Source organism: Lissotriton vulgaris, chromosome 10 (assembly GCF_964263255.1).
Source record: "Lissotriton vulgaris chromosome 10, aLisVul1.2, whole genome shotgun sequence".
Lineage (NCBI taxonomy): Eukaryota > Metazoa > Chordata > Amphibia > Caudata > Salamandridae > Lissotriton > Lissotriton vulgaris.
Window position 1 is genome coordinate 237,550,110 of NC_141698.1, and position 20,441 is coordinate 237,570,550.

The following is a 20,441-nucleotide window of genomic DNA, read 5'->3' on the forward strand; positions in this document are numbered from 1 at the left end:
GTGTGAACTGGGTGCAAGGTGCAGTGCAAACACTGCCTGGGCAGGTGCAAGAGGAGTGTGTGGACTGGGTGCAAGTTGCAGTGCAAACGTTGCGCGGGCCAGTGCAAGTGCAAGAGGAGTGTGTGGACTGGGTGCAAGGTGCAGTGCAAGAGGAGCGGGTGAAGTGGGTGCAAGGTGCCGTGAAAACGCTGCACGGGCCAGTGAAAGAGGAGTGTGTGGAATGGGTGCAAGGTGCAGTGCAAGAGGGTAGTGGGCGCAGTGCAAGTGGAGTGTGTGGACTGGGTGCAAGGTGCAGTGGACGATGGGAGTGGGCTCAGTGCAAGTGCAAGAGGAGTGTGTGGACTGGGTATGAGGTGCAGTGCAAGAGGGTAGTGGGCTCAGTGCAAGTGCAAGAGGAGTGTGAAGACTGGGTGCAAGGTGCAGTGCAAGAGGGTAGTGGGCTCGGTGCAAGTGCAAGAGGAGTGTGAAGACTGGGTGCAAGGTGCAGTGCAAGAGGGTAGTGGGCTCGGTGCAAGTACATTGGGGCAAACATACAATGTATGTGTTGCGCACATTGCGATAATGTAATCTGAGGCCTGCAGGCGGAGCAAGCAGTGTCAGTGTGCAGGCATAGAGATGAAAGGCATAGAGGAGCAGAACAAAGGCAATAAAGGTGATATCATGGCTATAGGAATGCATGGGCTCAGCCAGGAGAAGAAATAATGGAAAGAGGCATGTCATAGGGAGAGGGCATCCTCCGTGGGGCCTCACTTTTCAGGCAGACTACCGGACTCATGGATTGATCCCAGCTGCACTAATTCCTGTAGCAGTTTTCAGCTCTGATATTAAATTATGAGGTTTTTGCCTTTTTCTCCTTTATTGAACCAGCATTTACCATATTGGACTATTTGTTTCCTGACATAAGTTGCGTACATTGAACTATTATGGATTGCATTGTCCTGAAGAGAGACTCATGAATTGCTTAATTAAAAGGGTGGAAACGTTCACAACTCTCCCATACTAAGATTGGCCATAGGATAAACCACGCCCTAAGCTATTTTGAATCCCACTCGAATTTATTAAATCAGTCTAGCTGGATTGTTTAGAGCTGTGTCCATTTTTTCACAAGCACTGCACACTCTGCACTATACAACTATATATTGCATATGTTAAATGAATTACATGTGTATGCCTTTTATGAACTCATTGGCTCGGTTTTGCTTGATGTTATTTAACAATGGCACCCATATGTATTTGCCTTATTGTTTAAGGGTGATATCTTAGAATCATTGTTCCTTGAATTATATATACAAGGTTTTGGGTCTGTCCTGCATTTTGTGCAGGGGGAATACAACCGCTGCAGAGCAAGGCGAGACCCCACTAGGAGCGGGCAAGCAACACTGTAGCCGGGAGACGCAAATCCTGCATGAAGAAGACTCACCTGGGAAATAACAAGCTTAAATGAGGACTTGAACTCCTGGACATCCGAAGTGAGGCGATTCACCAGATGACCAGTTTTATGGGAATCGAAGAAAGCCACATCCTGCCTGAAAGAAGAAGCACACACGTCTCTCAATTCGAGACCAGGTTGGAGTTCTAGCACAAAGCACTGGTGAAAATGCCTTGGGCACACCACCTCAGCTCAGGGGATGCACAGGATTCATCAAAGTAGTATGAGCAAGAATCACAGCATTGGGTGAAACAGTAAGAAATGGCCCAATAAACCAGAGAAAGAGGACAGAGTAGTGAGAAACTGGGACTCACCTGGACCCAAGAGTTACCACAGAGGAGCCAGAGAGAAGCAATGTAAGAGCTAGGGTGCCAAGAAAGATGGCGGCCGGCTTAAAATTACCTGAGCAGAGAAGAGAAGAGCTCCTTCCTCATTCTGGCGGCTATTCTCTCACCGACGCGAGACAGCAGGATGATATACCCACAGGTCAGCAGCCCCTGCAAGAAAACGACCAGTGATGCGGAGGCCACCATTGCCTTTTCATGGTAAACAGTTGAATGAAGACAAGAGTATGTGCAAGGGCTCCCTTTACCTCAAAACCAGTCTCCTTGACAGGAGTAGGTGGTTAAGAAGCAAAAGGAGATGATGGACGCCTTAGATGATGAAACATCTACAGATGAGGACCACAAAGGACACTTTGATGAGGTCACTCAGCTGCCCTCTTATTTTGGTATTGTTTATTTATTGAGGTAGCAATTTTCATCAGTGAGGCGGTGCTCAAAAGGAATTCGCAAGCTTTAGACAGAGCACTTGAAAAATACTGATGGTTGGAAAGGTTACATTGCAGTAAAGTACAAGACGGAAAATTCACAAACAAATGAGCTGAGGAGAAAATAGACAAAACCTAGGAAGAGTGGGGTTATTTGAGTAAGTAGCTGGGCCATTAAAAAGTCCTCATCATTCACTGCAACCATTTGTATATTTACCCACAGAGTATTGAACAAGTTACTTACTTTCAGTAATTCTCTTTCTGATAGGGACGCTATCACACTGCAGATTCCTTCCTTGCCTTTAGATTATCCCCAGGCGCCAGACTGAATCTTAAAGAAATTATAGCAATGCACCGGCTTCCCTGCCGGTGGCACAGTGTGGCTCTCTGAAGAGTCCTCACAGCCCGGGAACTGATGGCGCAGAGCCGCAAGTAAGTTCCACCCTTGCACACTGAAGTCAGCTTCTTGGATCTTTCTCCAACACAGAGCACAAAACAATTGTTTGAGGCAGTGTGCTGATCATCTAAATGGGGAGACCACTCCACAGGGAAAGGGAGGAGGGCGGGTAGTATGGAATCTGCAGTTAGCTGTAGTATCCAGCAGAAAGAGTGGTACAGAAGGTAACTTGTTGTTCTGATGGATGCTTCTAACCACAGATTCCTCACCTTTAGAGTAGACAAAGGTGAAGGGAAAGGGAGAATGGGCGCATTAAAAACGTCCTACAGCATAGAGCTGTTACAGCAACCTTCCCACTGGAACTGGCTGTCTAAGCAGTAGTGCTTTATGAATGTATGCACCATTGCCCTCGTCACAACCTGGCAGATGTGCAGAAAAGGCACTCCTTGCATCTGTGCCATTGTAAATGCCCTGGCCCTGGTGAAATGAGCCTGTAGGCCTTCACCGGGGCTGGTTCTAAGCCAGCGCATGGAGGATTTTGATGCATGCTACTTTCCAGCTTGAAAGAGTCCTCTCCTGCATTGCCTTCCCTTTCTTCACACCAGAGAACATACCAAGGAGCTCACTAGACCATCGGCGGTTTCTCTTCTTGTATGGAAGAGTGTCATCCCACTTGCTGGCGCAGCGGTAAACACAGAATAATAAAATGGTTATTACCATTTTATCATTCTGTGTGCTGCTAGCCCGCGCTGCTGGAGTGTCAGGGTAGGGGTGGGGCAGATTCCTGCAGGTTGCAGGATGTATCCTAGGGCTCAGTGCGCATGTCAGATTAGACAGCTGTCTACAGCCGACCTATCCCACATGTGTACTTCAGACCCAGGAAACCCCAGCACTAAGAAACAGCCAGGGGATTGCCGGCACAGGCCCCCAGCCTCAAAATAAGCATTGGTTTAGACTGCGCCAACCAATCCTAGAGCTGCTCTCATGCTGAGAGCAACTCCAGGATTGGTTGGATTTGAGCTGCATGTGGAAGGAAGTCCTTCCCTTTCCTCCCTGCTCCTTGTCAACCTCCCAGGAACTGCGCGGGGAGAGGAGTACCCAACGGATGGCCCGCGGCCAGCAGCACTTATGGCGATTGCTCCACCACCATTTATTAATGTTGCTAGTTGCCACTGCTTTACTGAGCAGGTTATTGAATCCGTTGTTGAGGCAAAAAAGCATTCCTACATGTACTCGCCAAAACGATCGGCTTTGGCGATTCCTGACTTTGAAAAGGCAAAGAAAATATGAAATAAAGAGTTCGATAAAGAGCTCTCTTTACAAACAAAGAGTAGGGCGCTAGTCCTAAGACTGGCAGCTGTCCCTGCAGTCTGCGTCCAATTATAAGGCTCTGGTGGAGACCCCTTTAAAAGTTTCCATGGTTTTTGTGCTTGCAGAAGTCAAATTCAAAATAGAGCGCACCTACTCTGACAGTCTGCTGTAAATATCGTCGGCATCTGTAGGAGAAAATGAGCGCGACCGCTAATACTTCTGCCTGCAAACGTCAGGCACAAGAGAGAGTGCTACTCCTCTGACACGCCGCTGTCAATACAGTCGGCGTCTATATTTCGAACCTGCTGGCTTTCAGAAAGGGTCTGAAGACGTGGCTCTATGGACAGTAATCTGCTTGTTCTTTTCTCCTTTTTTGCCTGCCCTCTGTAGTCTGTTGTGGGTTAGAAAGCGCCGGGACACTCCTTGGAGTAGCCGAGCGCTATATAAGACACCCATAACATTAACATTAACATTATATTGACAGCGGTGTATGTCATTGGAGTAGCACCCCGCTGTTTGAAAGAGCTCTTCAATAGCTTTTTGTCTGTGCAATTAACCAGGAAAATTTTACTTAAATAACAGATGAGACATTCCCCATGAAATGTTCAGAAGGGTCATATAACAGTTCATTTGATCGTCCTGAAGATGGTCTAACGGATGTGAACACCAACAAACGTCGACAACTGCATCTATTTCCCTTTTGATTGGTTTTCTTTAGAAAATGTTTTCTGTTTTGTTCAGATTCACTGTTCTATTTATGTATTTATGTTTGGAATGGATGGTTGCATTAACCCCTCCCATGCTCATGACGAGCTCAGCTCGTCATGAGCCACGGTGCTCGTGTGCTCATGACGAGCTAAGCTCGTCATAACGGTTCCAACGCTCGCACACGGGGCTAATTCCCTCGCTGTGCTGAGCGTTCCACACAAACGGGTTTGGCCGTGACGAGCTGAGCTCGTCATGAGCACACGAGCACCGTGGCTCATGACGAGCTGAGCTTGTCATGAGCACCGGGGCGCTGTGTGCGCCCCCCCCGCCCCAGCACAGCGGGGGAATTACCCCCGCGGCCAAGGGGTTAATGACTCCGAGGTGTTAGCAGTGCAGAATTCTTTTGTACACCTCAGTCATTTTTGTGCTGATCTAATTCTTTGTGCCCTTTCTATTTACATCACATACATTTGTTTTTTGAAGAATTCACACCCGTTCAATTTATTGCAGCATCGCTGACAAACCCAGAACTTTGAGGTGCATTGGGACCAATTACAGAATTGGCATCCCTGTAAGGGACCAAGAATGAGAAACAGAGCACCCTTACATCCTCTAATCTTCTCAGAGTGAGAGTGGTGAGGCAGGGACAATACCAATTTGTACTTCATTGATTTTTCCTACAATTTGGACGTACTCAAAGACTTGGATTGCAATGAAGACCTGTTAGAGGGCTGTTTGTGAGAACTAGAATAGGTCTGAGTACTTGACTTCAAGCAGGAGGAGCCTTTACGTGATTTCCAGCAATGGTCAGCGAGAACAGCTTGGCTTTAAGGTAGTGGATTGCCTTCAGATTCATCAGAGCACACTCCCCACACAACATGAAAAAGTGGCCCGACCCTAGACACCAGAGGCACACCTCGTCTAGATCTGTCACAGACATCTGTTGCCGACAATTCCTACAAGGTTTAAAGGCTATGGCTCTAGGAGGTAATGATTTTGGTTACAGTTCAAAGAGAAAAAGCTCTTCAACTGATGGGAAAAATAGAGGAGCTAGCGCCGGTTGCACGTACAAAGACATGAAAACAAAGTTACTGACATCAATGTGACTAGTTGGTGGCTATAAATGGCTCCAGTTATCACTTCGAAGGCAGAGCAAAGTCGGTGCAGAGCGGACCCAGAGCAGCATGACACCACCTATTAGTGAACAGGGGCTTTGTTCAAAAGTCTTCTAGAACCAGTCTGGTGCCTTGGGATAATCCAATGGTGAGGAATCTACATCAGAATAATAAATACCTTTTAATGAAGTAGTATGTGACCAAGGGAAATGAAAAGCCTGGACATATAATGGCCCTGCTGCCCTCAGGTGTAACAACCCCAGGGATCACTTTGAGTTAAGATGCCTGTCGTATGAGCAGCTTCTGAAACAAACATACAAATGCAAGAACAGATGGTTAGATTAGTAGCACAAACCTAGTCTTTTAACAGGCTGGAGTCCATAAGCGGGCAATGTACCAAATTATCTTGGTGCATATCATAGATGTTGCAGCTAATGTGACAAAACATTGTACAGGCAATCATCCAAGGAAGGATAGTGGTGAGTACTTTGGAGTAGCAAGACAGGAGCCAAAAAGGCCAAGATTTTGGAGAAGAGCTGCGGGCTGGGAAGTTTCAACCAAATAACAGCCTACTGTACTCAAACTGCTGAACTGGCATCCTTAAGGTGAGGTACTCTGTGTTCCAGTAGGACTTACACATACAAGCTAAAATCCCACAGACAGATGTTGGTTCAGACAGGCTAAAATGATCTAGACCAAAGAAAACATATCAAACTTCTGCAGGGGGCAATACGGTGAGATCTGAGATTCAGGATGAGGAGATTTTTTCTTACCTTCCTTACTAGAAAAAAAATAGGAGCAATATCCCATCCCAATCATGGGCCAGGTCTACTACTCCTAAAATTAATAGCTTTTCAACCTCCTGTTGAAGTTCATTAGAAGCAGACGGAAGCACTGGACGCCTGGATACAGACGGCCGCGGGAGAAGTAGAGCACAGCTAATTCAACACTGCCAGGAGGACATATACTTCATGATGATGTTGGGTCCAAGGCAGACAGTGAATAGAATGTCTTCCCTGCTCCACAGTGGAAAACCTTGTGAGATGTAGCAGAGGAGTACAGTTTAGTCTTGCAAGGTCAATAGGACTTTTTAGCATTTGTTAAGTACTAGACGACAATCATTGCATTTGCTCTTTTGCACCCCAGATCTATCCTAAAATGCTCCGACTCTCTTACTTTACCCATTTTCCCAATCCATCATCATTTCCACTATTTGTAAAATCAAAATAATTTTCCTGGAAATTAAACTTATGAAGCTTCATGAATCAGGTGGTCACCCTAGCCATAGATGAATCAATATTTACGATATTATCCAGAAGTAAGGATAAGGTAGAGGTCTTCCACCAGTGTGGTACAACCCCAATGGAAGGCCATGACTATATACCAAGGGGGATGCCTGGCATTCAGTTCTTGTAAATAAAGACAGTCTGTAAGCATAATAAAAGGAAAAGCTGTTTAAAGGTGGGGGGTGGAGGAGGTTGATGGGCTGGCATTTCCTTGCATGCAGGTAATCCCAATGTCGGGACTGCATGGGGAGGCGGTCGGCTGAGCTAAGGCTCATGCGAGGGAGGGGGCTGAAGCAAAGGCCCTCAATCATTTTAAAACTTGAAAAGAGACTGCATGCTAGGTGCCTCAGAGCAAGGCCCCAGGGAAAGGGGTGAAGCGCAGGAGCTCTGTTTGCTTTTATACCAGTCAGAGGCACAGCCTGGTAGGAGCATAGTAAAGATGCCACAGGTTAGAAAGCGAAGCTCGGAGATTACATTATTTTGCTGCATACACAAGGAGATAATGGACAGAGTGCTGAAACTTTTCAGACACTCACACACAGTCACAGATCTGGGTGGAATCCATCATAGTTCTTTTGCTCACCACACCACCCCAGTTCAGACCCAGTCATAAGCAAATCAGTCTTGACCCTGTGCCTCATGGGAACAGTCCAGCCCGAACTGCCAAGCCAGGTCTTCACTGGACTGGAAACAAGCATCCTGGGACCGGTTTCGCGGTAAAGTTTGCTGCATTCAAATAGAGGGTGGACTGATGAGGGCCTTTGAGCTGGGGGTTTGACAGAGACATGCTGTAAAAGATCTGTTAAGTGTTCCAGTTCCATTTCTTTTCTTTCCATTCTGGGACTTGTATAAAATAAGGAGTGAAGCAGCTAGCCAACCACATATGGACATGGGAAACTGCCTCTTTTGCAAAGGAGCACTGAACAACAGGTATTAGGGTTATATGTCTTATTGACATGTCTCTGAATCCAGAATATATCCACTGTGAGAATCCGGGTTAAGCCTCGTTAGGAGAGATACTATTTTGCTTTGCCAACTGTAATTTTCTATGAGTTGGTTATGGCCACAAGCCAATAATAACAGCTATAGGCTTGACTGGTGTGCAGGGAAATGTTATGCCATAGGCCAGGCTTGTTTATTATGAAAAGGTATTACGAATGCAGTAGGCCTGGGTTTTTTTATTGTTAAACGCATATGGTAAAGCTAGAAGGCCTCTACAGTAGATTATTGTCACATTATTTAGAGGCCATTAAAAAAGGTATCAAGTGCATGTAATCTTACAGATTACAGTTGTAAGCAAGGGGTAATGGTGTTTGTCACCTACTCTGACAAACCTTAGAAGCAGAACTGCACGGTGATGTTTCTTGTTAGGCCCTACTGAGAGGGGCTTAAACTGTTTGTACTCACTTATTGTGAAAAGTATGTGTTAAAGGTACACTGTACTGAAGACTGTAGGCAGGCATTTTGGTACAGGGAATCTCACAGATTTCTGTCGTAGGCATGGGTTTCGATGCTAGTGATCCACCTGAATAAACCACGAAAATAGGATTTGCAATATCATAATTCTTACTGACCTCTATTAGTAGAGATTGTGTATTGTTTTGACAACTGCATTTTGTATATATTTGTAATTTTACTGTGGCATACCTGGCTGCTGCCATGCAGGAAGCCTAATGAACAACACAGTAGGTCTGAGTTGTTTATGGGGGCAAGCCAATGAGATTCTTTATAATGACATGCTGCAAAAAAGGCAGTATACCTGACATACTGAATGTGAAAAACATTTTAAAGCTACTATGTATTTAGGGGTACATTGTTATTACTCTGTATAAAAGTCTACAGGTATTTCACTAGTTGGAATCTCACAGATTACCATAGTAGCCAAGCGTTTGGGTGCTGGTTACCCTCTCTAACAAACCATGCTATGAAAAAACTTTACTGTAAGAATCATTGTTAGGCCATCTTTGAAGAGGAAGATTATTTTTTTCTGCAAGCCATAATTTTGTGTAATATGATCTAGTACCTATGTTTAAGGGGAGAGGCATTAGTTCTACTATTGATTTTATTTTTGTGTCGGCTTGTATGTTGCCTTTTCTTATAAAGTTTAAAACAGATTGGAATACCTGTAGTGATAATAGTCTTCTTCTGGCTGAGTTTAGATGTTATGACTTTGGGGGCAAGAAAACCATGCCATTTAAGAAACTCTTGTAGCAAAGGAGCTGGGTCACAGAAAAGGTTGGGGAAAAAACATCCTGGAGGACTTCCTAAGGAATTTGATACAATCATGTAGTAATGATTTCGAAGCTTGTTTACAATTAGAAGCAACTGGAATAGGAGAAGGGTGGACAACCCGGACCTAAATAGTTTGATAAAAACTGCTCAAAGACCCATGAAGATCTGATGATGGTTCTTTATCAGAAACCCAGATCCAATGAAGCAGTGGAGACAGTAAGTACAGTGCAGCCTGTAGGACTCAGCAGAATGATCTCAAAAGGGAAGCTTGGGAACAGTTAGTGACTGCATGTGCATTACAAGAGAGCCAGCCTTTTGGAGAGTAGTGAACCAACCCCTTTTAAATGAGGCAGCTGCACCATACATGGACCAAACTATCCCTGTGCAGGAGTGGGACACCTACTTTGAGTCTATCTATTCTATTAAATGTCATTCTCCTTTTAACCCTTCTTTCATCAGAGGAGAAGAGTTACATTTTGATGTGGTTGAACTGTCAGAAGTCAGGGTAGATCTGTGGGCCCCTTTAGTCAACCAACTTTTAAATGCAGTAGCATGAGGGCATATTCCCTCTTCTTTGCAACAGATGATAATTGTTCTGATTTTCAAAAAAAGGGAACCAAGCAGACCCAGCTTGTTATCGGCCATCTCTTTAGTAGATGCCGAAATGAAAATTACTGGTCGGGTACTGTTGAATCGACTAACTGAATGGGCAGAGAATAGAAAGATAAAGCCAAATATTCAAAATGGTTTTAGACCAGGATGGGGGACGATCCAACAGAAATTGATTTTTTACCTACTGATTAATGAGTACACCATAGTTAAGAAAGGAGCTCAGTACAGCCATTGATACTGTAGATGTATCGAAACTTTGGGCTGTACTGGGGCCATGCGAGTAGATAGTGCCCTTATTACCGTTTTGCACGATTTGCAAGCTGGGCTTGAAGCTTCAGCAAGATTCAGCCTCAATGGGAAATGCACAATACACTTTCAGTTGGGAATAGGAGTCCGCCAGGGCTGTATATTAGCCCCGTGCTTTTTATCTATATAATAACCGATTAGAGCGATTTTTAGTGGCTCACTGCAAGGATGTTCCAAAAGTTGTGACTAGGCAGGTTCCAGCTTTACCTTATGTGTATGATACAGTCCTTATAGCACGTACAGCTAATGGCCTTCAGCTTCTGTTAGACCGCTTTTATTAATTTATGGGTAGTCTGGGCCTGAAAACTAATTTTACTAAATCATATACCATGGTGCTAGGGAAGAAAAATGGTAAAACCAAAACTTATTTGATCAATGGACACCACATTGGCAATACTGAAACATTTTGCTATCTAGGCATCTGGCTAGACTGCAGAATGAATTGGAACCCATTGTTGACTGCTCATCTACAGTCTTTTAATAGAGTAGCCCATAGCATTGATGCTTTTTCTAGGCACCTTGGTCCTACCCACATCAAATCCATAATGGACCTTTACAAAGCAATATGTTCTCCCGTTTTTAATTTAAAAGAGAAACACTTTCAAAATGTGTATCTCTATCCCCAGAGGGATGTTTTTGATGAACCTTTGCTGGTTTTCCTCCTGGTAGCCAGGCCTAGCGACCAGGAGCATTTTCATCACATCTTTTGGCGTCTAAAGAGATGCCCATGTTGCTGCCTGACAGATGCCCAGGACTGCTACTCCTCTTTGTAAAGCCGTGGTAGAAACCTTAGCTCAAGTGGAATGAGCCCTTAAGCCTTCAGGAGGCTCCTATTTGGCCAGAACGTAGCAAAAGTATGATGCAGACGACGGCCCACTGGGAAATGGTCCTCTTCTGCACCACACAACCTTTCTTTGCTCCAACATACCCCATGAGAAGTGGTCATCCACCAGGAATTCTTTTGTGGAGTAAAGCTAGAATGACAATGCTTTGTTTGGATCCAGATGGGGAGGCGCTCATCTTCTTTAAAGGAATGCTGAGGAGCGTAGAAAGCGGGCAGGGTAACAGATTGACCTCCAAGAAATGGCGTTACGACCTTCGGAATGAAAGAGGCCCCCAGTGCAAAGCACCAATTTGTCAGGTAATATCACCAGAAATGAGGGCTTTAACAATAGAGCCTGCAGCTCGTTCACCCTCCAGGCAGATGTAATCACCACTAAGAAGGCTGTTTTGATGGTGAGCAGCCGGAGGAGGCAATTATGCAGGGGCTCGAAAGGAGCTCACATTAGGAAAGTGAGAACCAAATTAAGGTTCCACTGAGCCATAATGAAAGGGACAGGAGGAAACATATGTACAAGGCCTTTCAAAAAATCCATTTACAAAGGGTGATTTAAATAGGGAGGGTAGGTCTGGCAGCCTGAGGAAGGCAGACACAGCCAAAAGATTCCCATTCAAGGTGCCCAGAGTAGAGCCCTGCTGGGCAAGGGACAAAATAAAAAGTAAAATATCAGAAAGGGAAGCAGAAAGAGGGTCAATAGACTTTTCTGTACAATATATTACAAATCTGTTCCACCAGCAGGCGTATAGGAGGGATGCCTGGCTGTCAGAATAGCATTTCAGACTTTGGGAGGAAGATTGAAAGCTACCAACTGCAGCCGCTCAATCTCCACGCAAGAAGGCACAGAGTTGACAGGTTCAGGTGGAAGACCCCCCCCCCTGAGGTTGCAACAGAAGGTCCTCCCAAAGGGACAGCCTGATCGGAGGAACAATGCTCATCTGAAGAGGTTCGGGATACCGGACTCTCCATGCCCAGTCCGGAGCCACAAGGATGAATTGGGCCGGTCGTTCCGGATCTTCTTAAGAACTCTGGGTAGGAGGGGTATGGGCGGAAAGGCGTACAGGAGGCCTGAGCTTCACTCGAGAGGAAAAGTGTCTCGGAGCGAAAGCTGCCTTGGAAACTCCAGGGGGCAATCCTGGCATTGCGCGTTCTCTGTGGAGACAACAGATCTAACCAAGGCTCTCTGCACTGCAGAAAGAGACTTTGAAGCACCTCCGGATGGAGACACAATTCATGATCCACTAGGCATTGACGGCTTAATTCGTCTGCCCTGTTGTTCAGGGAACCTGCCAGATGTTGAACCACCATGAATATGCGCTGCTGTTCCAGCCATGTCCAGAGACACAGGGCCTCTTAACAAGGAGTCCACTACCCACTCCACCCTGTTTGTTGCATAGCGGTGTATGTCTGTGAACACTTGTCCCCCACAATCTAGTCAGAACTTGCTGGCCGAATGGTGTGCCACAGCCTGGCCCCCCAAAACTCTGTGAAGAATCTAGGTATTAAAATTGACAACACTCTCTCGTTCCAACCCCAGATTCAAGCACTAACCGGCTTTTGCTTCTACACTCTCCACATGCTAAAACATTTTTTACCTCTCCTGCCTAAGTCAGTAGGCAAAAAGGTTATTCAGACTCTGATCACGATGAGACTGGATATGGGAATGCCCTCCATCTCGGTCTCCCAGATTTCCTTCTCAATAGACTCCAGGTGGTTTAGAATTTGGAGGCCATACTGCTACTCAAACTCCCACCTAGGTCTCACATGTCCTTTTATGTGAGGGCCCTCCACTGGCTCCCTATTTTTTTTTAAGGCCATGGTTTTAATGCCATGCACGACGTGGGTGCAGTATACCTCAGAGAGAGAATTAACAAATACATCGCAGCGTGTACCCTACGTTCCTCCTCTGCTCGCCTTGCAAGTGTGCCCCGGATCAACTGACTTAGCGTAGGCGGGAGATCTTGGTCTTACCTAGGGCTGCTCACCTGGAACAAACTCCCGAAAGATCTCCACAGGGTCAGCAATCTCGCTGCCTTCAAGAGGAAACTGAAGACAAGGCTTTTTATGCAATCAACCTAGGTACACTGGTCTGTTGCCCTTAGCCTTAGCACCGGGATACTCTGCTGAGTAGCTGCGTACTTTACAAATCGGGTTAACGTTACATAACATAACTTGAACTTGCCTTCCTTTGATGGTGGTTAAACGGCTTTCAATGCCAAACAGATCACTCAGAGCTCCAGCATGATGATGTGGAGTCCGGATTCTGCCAGAGACCTCTGATCTCCACCTCTCCCAGATGCCCCCCCCCATCCCAGAAGTGACGCATCTGTCACTACTGTGACATCTGGTTGGGGAAAGGAGAGGGGTCATGTAGGTCCTATAAACCCTATATAGGATCTGCACGTTTAGACAACAGTCTAGGATTGGTGTCAGACTAATTCTAGACACCCCTACCGGGTATGTCGGCCTGTGTACCAGCTAGCTCACAGAGCCACCAGAAACTCCTCTTACCAAGGAGAGAATAGTTCTCGGCAACTATCCAACGTGACAACTCTGATCCCTCTGGATCGTGGTAACAGTGTACTACTTTTCACTTAGGTCCTCGTGCTCACTTAGTCTCAGAGAGATACACAGAATAAAAGTTAGGGATGTTTTCAATAAGTATTTATTGAACAGTGGCGCTAGAGGGCGCACGGCAAGATGGCCGCACTTATGTGAGGCTCCGCCAGACTAAGTCCAAATCCGTCCAATATCCGCCACATCCAGCGTCTACTACCGAATATCACGGTGGTGATTTATGCCCGACAGCTTGCGGTGTTAATTTGAGCTGTTCCCGGGCGGCGGAGCTCTCTGGCGACGTGTACTGGTGCACAGTTTCTCCCCCGCGAGATCTGTCGCATGGCGGCTGGAGCTGGCCTACGTCTGCCGGGGCCCGCCTGGTGCATGGCGCGGTGAGCGCGGCCCGTTGGCCGGTGGTGTTGTGCCCCGGAGGTGAGGGAAGACTGACGTGCCTACCGGAGTGGAGACGGAGGACGTTTTGCAGGAGGACAGCTGTTCGTTGCTCCGGGACTGTGACGGCTAGCCGCGGTGAGCCTGCGCGCCTGCCTGAGCTGATAGCGGTGAGTGGGGCTGAGGCCTAGGGGAGGCCGGGGCTGCGGAGGCGGCATGTGGCTGACCTAGGCCTGGCTGTGCGACCTGGGCAGGCCTGAGCGGAACCAACCAAAGCTTAACTTTGACCCGCGCAAGTCTGCGATGTCCTCCTCTCAGGCCACATCTGACGCTGAGACAGCGCCGAAGTTGGAGGCCACACTCATAGCTATGCAAAAGACATTACAATCAATAGAAGGAACTATGGAAGATGGTGAACCACAGGCTTGATCACATGTCCGCACAATTTGACAGGCAGAATGAGAGAATGGGTGAAGTAGAGCAAAGGGTGTCAGCTACGGAGGATGGCCTTACAACAGTCGCTGATAAAGTATTCAACATGGAGCGGGTACTGGCAATTATCCAAGCTAAGAATGAGGAGTTGGATGGGCGGTCCCGGCGCAACAACATCCGCGTCACGGGGCTGCCGGAATCCACGAATGTGGGCAGGGTGGAAGACTTTATGGAGGGTTTGTTTGTGGAACTCTTCGGGGCCGACCAGCTTTCCCGAATGTTCATAGTGGAACGTGCACACCGCTCTCTGGCGAAAAGACCAGTGCCGGCCGCGCCGCTGCACCCCATCATCACTCGCATTTTAAACTATAGAGACAGGGATGTACTACTACGCTTGGCACGGGAAAAAGGCACTATTGAATATCAAGGCAGCAAGTTGGAGTTTTTTCCTGATTTTACTGTGGCTGTACAGGCGGCATGGAAAGAGTTCAATGGTGTGAAACAACTTCTCCGGACAGAGGAAATATCGTATGCCATGTTGTATCCTGCTCGGCTGCGGATAGGTGCACCTTCGGATAATAAAATCTTCACCTCGCTGAAAGCTGTCATGGAGTATGCCAAGAAACAGAAGAAGCGTAAGCGAGTCTCCGCTACGGCGCGGGAGGGTGATGATGAACTGAACGAAGATAGCTGAACGAAACCCTGAGCATAACGGGCTGTTTGGTACTTGAAATGATGATCATGGGAGCCTTTTCAAGTTGGGATTGCTTTCCTTCATTGTACTGTCTGTCTTGCTTTATCTAGGCCAATGCAAAGCATATGCACTGTTGGGGTTAATGCCTTGTGAGAAACAAAGTTTGAGACTGTGTTATCATGATGGTAATGTATTGTAATGTGTATGGTGTATGGTGTTTAGCCACTTCAATTGTGATCTTTGGGAGTTATAGAAGCAGCGGGATGCAGGCTCCTGGTGGTAGACGCAGGATGTTCATTCTTGAGGCTTGGTCACCTCCCGTTTCTCCACATACGGCAGTTCTGCTCCTCTATGCCCCCACATATGGGAGTACCCCACAATCTAATTGCGGTTGGGATGGGGGGGGAGTTTGGGGGGTTGGAGACAGCTTTGGCAGGTTGGGGGAGCTGAAGTGGGTGGGGGCTGAAGGGGGAAGATAGGGTTTTCAGGTCTGTTTTGAGTCTACAAATGGAGTGGGAGGGGGGAAGGGGGGCTAGGGGATGGCTTTGGCAGGTTGAGGGAGCCGAATGAGTGGGGGGTCGGGGTGGGTGGACTGCGGGATCGGGAGCTACTGGTTGACATGCATTTTGGTCCTCGGGGATTCTACGGATGCAACTACTGGAGGTGTGGTTGCCATCACATGCGCCTGCGCCGTTTTCGTGGCGACTGCCACCTGGGGCTTTGTCGGATCTGGTGTTGCGTGAGAGCTTGAGGGAAGTAATTGAGCACTATTTTGTCAGGAATGTTAGCTCTGTAGATGGCATGTGTGCTGTTTGGGAGGCCTTCAAGGTGACGGTGCGTGAGGCGTGTATTGGTTTGCAGGCAGGTGTGCTCAAATCACTAAGGGACTCCATGGACAAATTGGAGCGTGAGCTGTTAGGCCTGGAGCGGCAATATGAGCTACAACTGGCGAAATCTATTTTGGTTGATATACGTTCGAAAGTTACCGAGTATAATGAGCTAGCGGAACAGGAGGTCAGATATTTATCCAAGCGTACTAGGGCAAGGTATTATGGGGAGGGAGGACGTCCGGGGCATGGACTGGCAGATAGAATTAAAGAACCATGGGCCAAGCACTGCGGAGTACAAGCAATCAAGGACGGGGACAAGACTGTGACGGATGCGGACGGTATACTGAATTGTTTTGCGCAATATTAAACACACATGTATGAGCATAGGGAGACGGCTGGTGAAGACGAGATAGCGCAATATTTGGAAGATATAGCGTTGGTCTGGCTGTCGAAGGGGCAACAGGATTCTTTAATGCATCACATCACGGAGGGGGAATTCAGGGATGCGATTTGTGGCTTTGCCGAACGGTAAGGCAGCAGGAACTGACGGTTTACCGTCTGAATTTTATAAAGAATATGTGGACTTGCTTTTGCCCCATCTGGCGACAGTATTGGAGGAGGCTCTAGATCAGGGGCAGCTTCCAGCGACAATGCAAGAGGCCCTTCTTGTGGCTCTTCCGAAGCCAGGTAAGCCACAGGACCAGTGTGAGTCCTATCGCCCACTGTCCCTGATGAATACAGACGTAAAGATACTCGCCAAAGTGTTGGCGACACGTCTACGCCTGATATTACCCGATATGATACTGCCGGACTAATCCGGCTTTGTCCCCATCCGCTCCACGACACATAACTTGAGAGCTTTATTTGTGGTTCTCCATCTACTTAAGCCGGACCTTGCTGCGGTGGCGGTCCTCCTGGACGCTGCCAAAGCGTTTGATTCTGTAGCTTGGCGATATAGGATAGCGGTGTTACATCGAATGGGGGTGCCTTTTGTCTTCACGTCCTGTGTCAACTTACTTTACACCAATCCGATTGCACGGGTGCGGGTCAATGGTTGTGTATCGGCGCCCTTTTCTATACAGAGAGGCACGAGGCAGGGATGCCCACTCTCGCCCTTATTATTTTTTAGAACCCCTGGCCTGTATTTTGAGACAACGACACACGGCATCAGCGTTACGTTTTCATCTCAGGTCACTCGCGGTTTCCATGTACGCCGACGACATGGTTTTGTATGCGTGGGAGCCCGATAGGTATCTGGAAGGGGTGATTCGGGAGTATATCCGGTTTGAACGCTTTTCTGGTCTATCTATTAATTGAGATAAATCCATACTGTTGCCTTTGACAGACATTACACGACCATTTCAGTTGGAGTTCCCATTGGCATGGGCCACGGAGCCTGTTCGGTACTTGGGGATCTGGGTGCACAGAGACTCCCAAGAAATTATACGAGCTAATTATGGGGTAGCAATTTCGAAGCTGGAGAATCAGGTGGCTCGCTGGACGCGTCTACCGCTATCGTTCGCTGACCGGGTTGCACTGATCAAAATGGTGGTGCTACCTAAAGTTCTTTATTATTTTGTTAATATTCCCCTCGCCCTAATGTCTCATTTTTTTAATACGCTGCTGTCTTTGTTAGTGACTTTGGCCTGAGGGGGTAAGAAGCCACGTGTGAAGTGGGACACTCTGACCAAGCCTTATGAGCTGGGCGGGTTTGCTGTGCCAGATATGCGTTTGTACTATCTATGTGCCCAGGCACACTTCGCCTCCTACTGGATTTTGGCACCACCATATACTCCTCATGTAGCAACTGAGGCAGGAGCAATATATCCGCTACCCTTAAAGGCGATGGTAGTGAACCCGCATTTGGTATATGAGAAGGGTGAAGTGGACACGGTGCAAAGTAATGCTAAAGCTTGGAAGCAACTGGGGAAACGTTGGAATTGATTGCCGCTGTATGCTCCAGCCTTGCCTATGCTGCATCATGCTGGCATCTCAGTGTCGAGTGAGGTGGGGGCCCTTCAGCTGTTGCGGGGTGCCGGGGTACAGACCATGGGAGCTGCTTTTCCGGCAGGCCATTTTCTTCCACTACAAATGCTTATTGGAACATGAGAACAACAGAACCATGGCTACATTTATTTATGTCAGGCTGCGTGCTGCGGTGCGCGACCTGTATCCATCTTTCCCCACAGAACCACCTGTGCTGGGAGCATTACAGTTGATGTATACTACGACTACTCGTGTGAAGTTGGTTTCGCGATTATATAGAGCGTCACAGGTGGACGAGAGGGGGTATGAATGTGACCACGAGAGCTCGATGGGACGCCTGCTTGATGGAACCATTGACGGATGATGAATGGTCTGACTGCTGTACTATGACTGGCAATTTCACAGCTAACGGTAATTTTAGACTCATACCCTACAAATTTTTACAGCAGTGGTACGACACACCAGCGCAACTTACTAAATACGGTCTCCGCGACTCGGCTGTCTGCTTGCGTTGTGGGATGGATGGAGCTGACTTTATGCATTTAGCTTGGGTGTGCACCCTTGTATTTGCGTTCTGAACGGATGTGACAGCGGCGTTGTCTGAAATGATGTCAGTGACGATTGCTAATGACCCGCGCGTATGTTTGCTTGGCATCGTTTCTAGCGTGCCGGCGGGTGTGAGACGTTTGGTGGTATTAGCATTACAGCTAGCCAAGCGTAGAGTGGCAGTTTGTTGGGGAGGGAGGCGAACGCCTGATGTCAAAACCTGGTTGCAAGAGTTGGCGTATTGCCATGATCAGCTGACATACTACTATGAGGAACTCCCCACTGCCTCGCGACTGAGAGATATTTGGGGCCCTTACACTGCCTATATGCTGTCCAAAATCACTGATGAATGATTATCTACATTACTTATCTCTACATTGCCCAACCGTTGCTCTTTCGCTACTGTTGTCCCGAGCACTGCCATCTGCCTTGTTGTTAGCATAGTCCTGCTCGTGTACCTGCTAGTATGTAAAGCAACACCGGTAACCTGCATTTCACGACGCATGGACCTCCTTCTTCTGTTGTCTATTAATACCGCCTTCCTGCTTTTATATTAGTTTACTTTCCTTTCAGTAAGCATTTCATATGTGTACAGAATGAGATCAAAACCCTGACCACACGTGGGACTGAGGACAATATGTTTCACGCTCTTTTTGTATTTTCCTCTCTTTGTTATTGGATGCTGTCAAGCTAGGATCCTGGGGGTTTCTGGGGGGGGATGTTTATTTATACGTTTGTTTATAGTGTATGTAAAATGAAAGGCTGAGAAGTATATCCTGAATCAGAACGCAAGAACTGAATACCCCAATTTTGAACTACTACGCCGCCGGACCTTTGGTTGTCGGCTAAAGGGCTGTTATTGAGACTGGATTGTCATGCATTTGTGGTCTTCGCGGCCGGCCCCTTAGGGTTGTAGGCCTGATGCTGTGTTCTTGCAGAATGATACAATAAAGGTATTTTTTCAACAAATCATAAAAGTATTTATTGAACAGTCTTAATAGTCTAAAATAGGTGTGCTGAAACAATCATTAGACAGTAAAAGATATAGATGATTAGAAGCACTAGGAAAGTAAAAGGAAGGTGGATTTCTATCATTTTTTTAGGTTTCGGCTGCAAAAAAGCTGCGCAAGCAGCTTTTGCGCAGGAGAAATCTATTGAGTTACAGTATGTGGCTCTGGAATCCGCCCTCTGTTTCATTGGCTAGCTCCATAAATGGAGGCTAGCCATTGGAACAGAGAGGCGTCCGTCATGGCCGGACCAGATTCGGGGGCGTTCCCGAGAATTTTGGCTTTTGGCTACGTCATGCTACGTCAGCCAAAAGCCGGGAACGCCCCCGAATATGGTCCGGCCGGGCCGTGCTTGCTGCTGTCCTGCCTTCCTCCGTGTCCCTCCTCCCGCCGTCCCCCCTCCCCTCGCTGTCCTGTGCACGTTTCCCTCCTCCCTCCCACCGTCCGTGTCCTCTCCCGCCGTTCGTGTCCTCTCCCGCCCCCCTCGTCCTCTCCCGCCCCCCTCCCGCCGTCCGTGTCCTCTTCCGCCGTTCGTGTCCTCTCCCGCCGTCCGTGTCCTCTCCCACCCCCCCCCGTGTCCTCGTAGGTGCTTGTTTAGAAAATGGGGTGAGTCGAGTTGAAATGCATATGGTGAGATTCCGGTAGCGTGAAAAGGGATCCTCTCTGTGGTACAGTCCATGAGTTTTGATAAAGACGCGGGGGGGGGGTGTTAAATTCCTGATGTTTTTGGGAATGGGTTACTGTGGGGGGCATCCCTGTTACCTTAAAAGTAATCCGTAGAAACTCTGTATTTTATACTGCACGGATATATTTCAGTGGAGTCGCCGAGCTGGGGCTGTCTCGGGGTGCCCTAGGAGCCCCTCTTCTCGTGCTAGGTTTTCTCCCGCCCCCCTTCCTCTCTCGGCTCTTCCTTTGTGCCTGGCCTGGGGGTGGGAGTGACCGACCCAGCTCTGGCCCAGGGCAGCGGCATCCTCCTGCTGTGAGGCTTCCCTAT

General features: G+C 47.6%; 1 protein-coding gene across 1 annotated transcript in view; it reads right to left on the reverse strand.

The window, feature by feature from the left end:
• Positions 1–20,441, reverse strand: part of ABCB8 (ATP binding cassette subfamily B member 8) — a 512,951-nt gene that overhangs the window by 247,604 nt on the left and 244,906 nt on the right. The window contains exons 4-5 of the mRNA XM_086940923.1: positions 1,832–1,926; positions 1,421–1,526 (exon numbers count right to left, since the gene is read on the reverse strand). Coding sequence (XP_086797049.1) covers positions 1,421–1,526; positions 1,832–1,926 — 201 coding nt within the window. The remainder of the gene's footprint in view (positions 1–1,420; positions 1,527–1,831; positions 1,927–20,441) is intronic.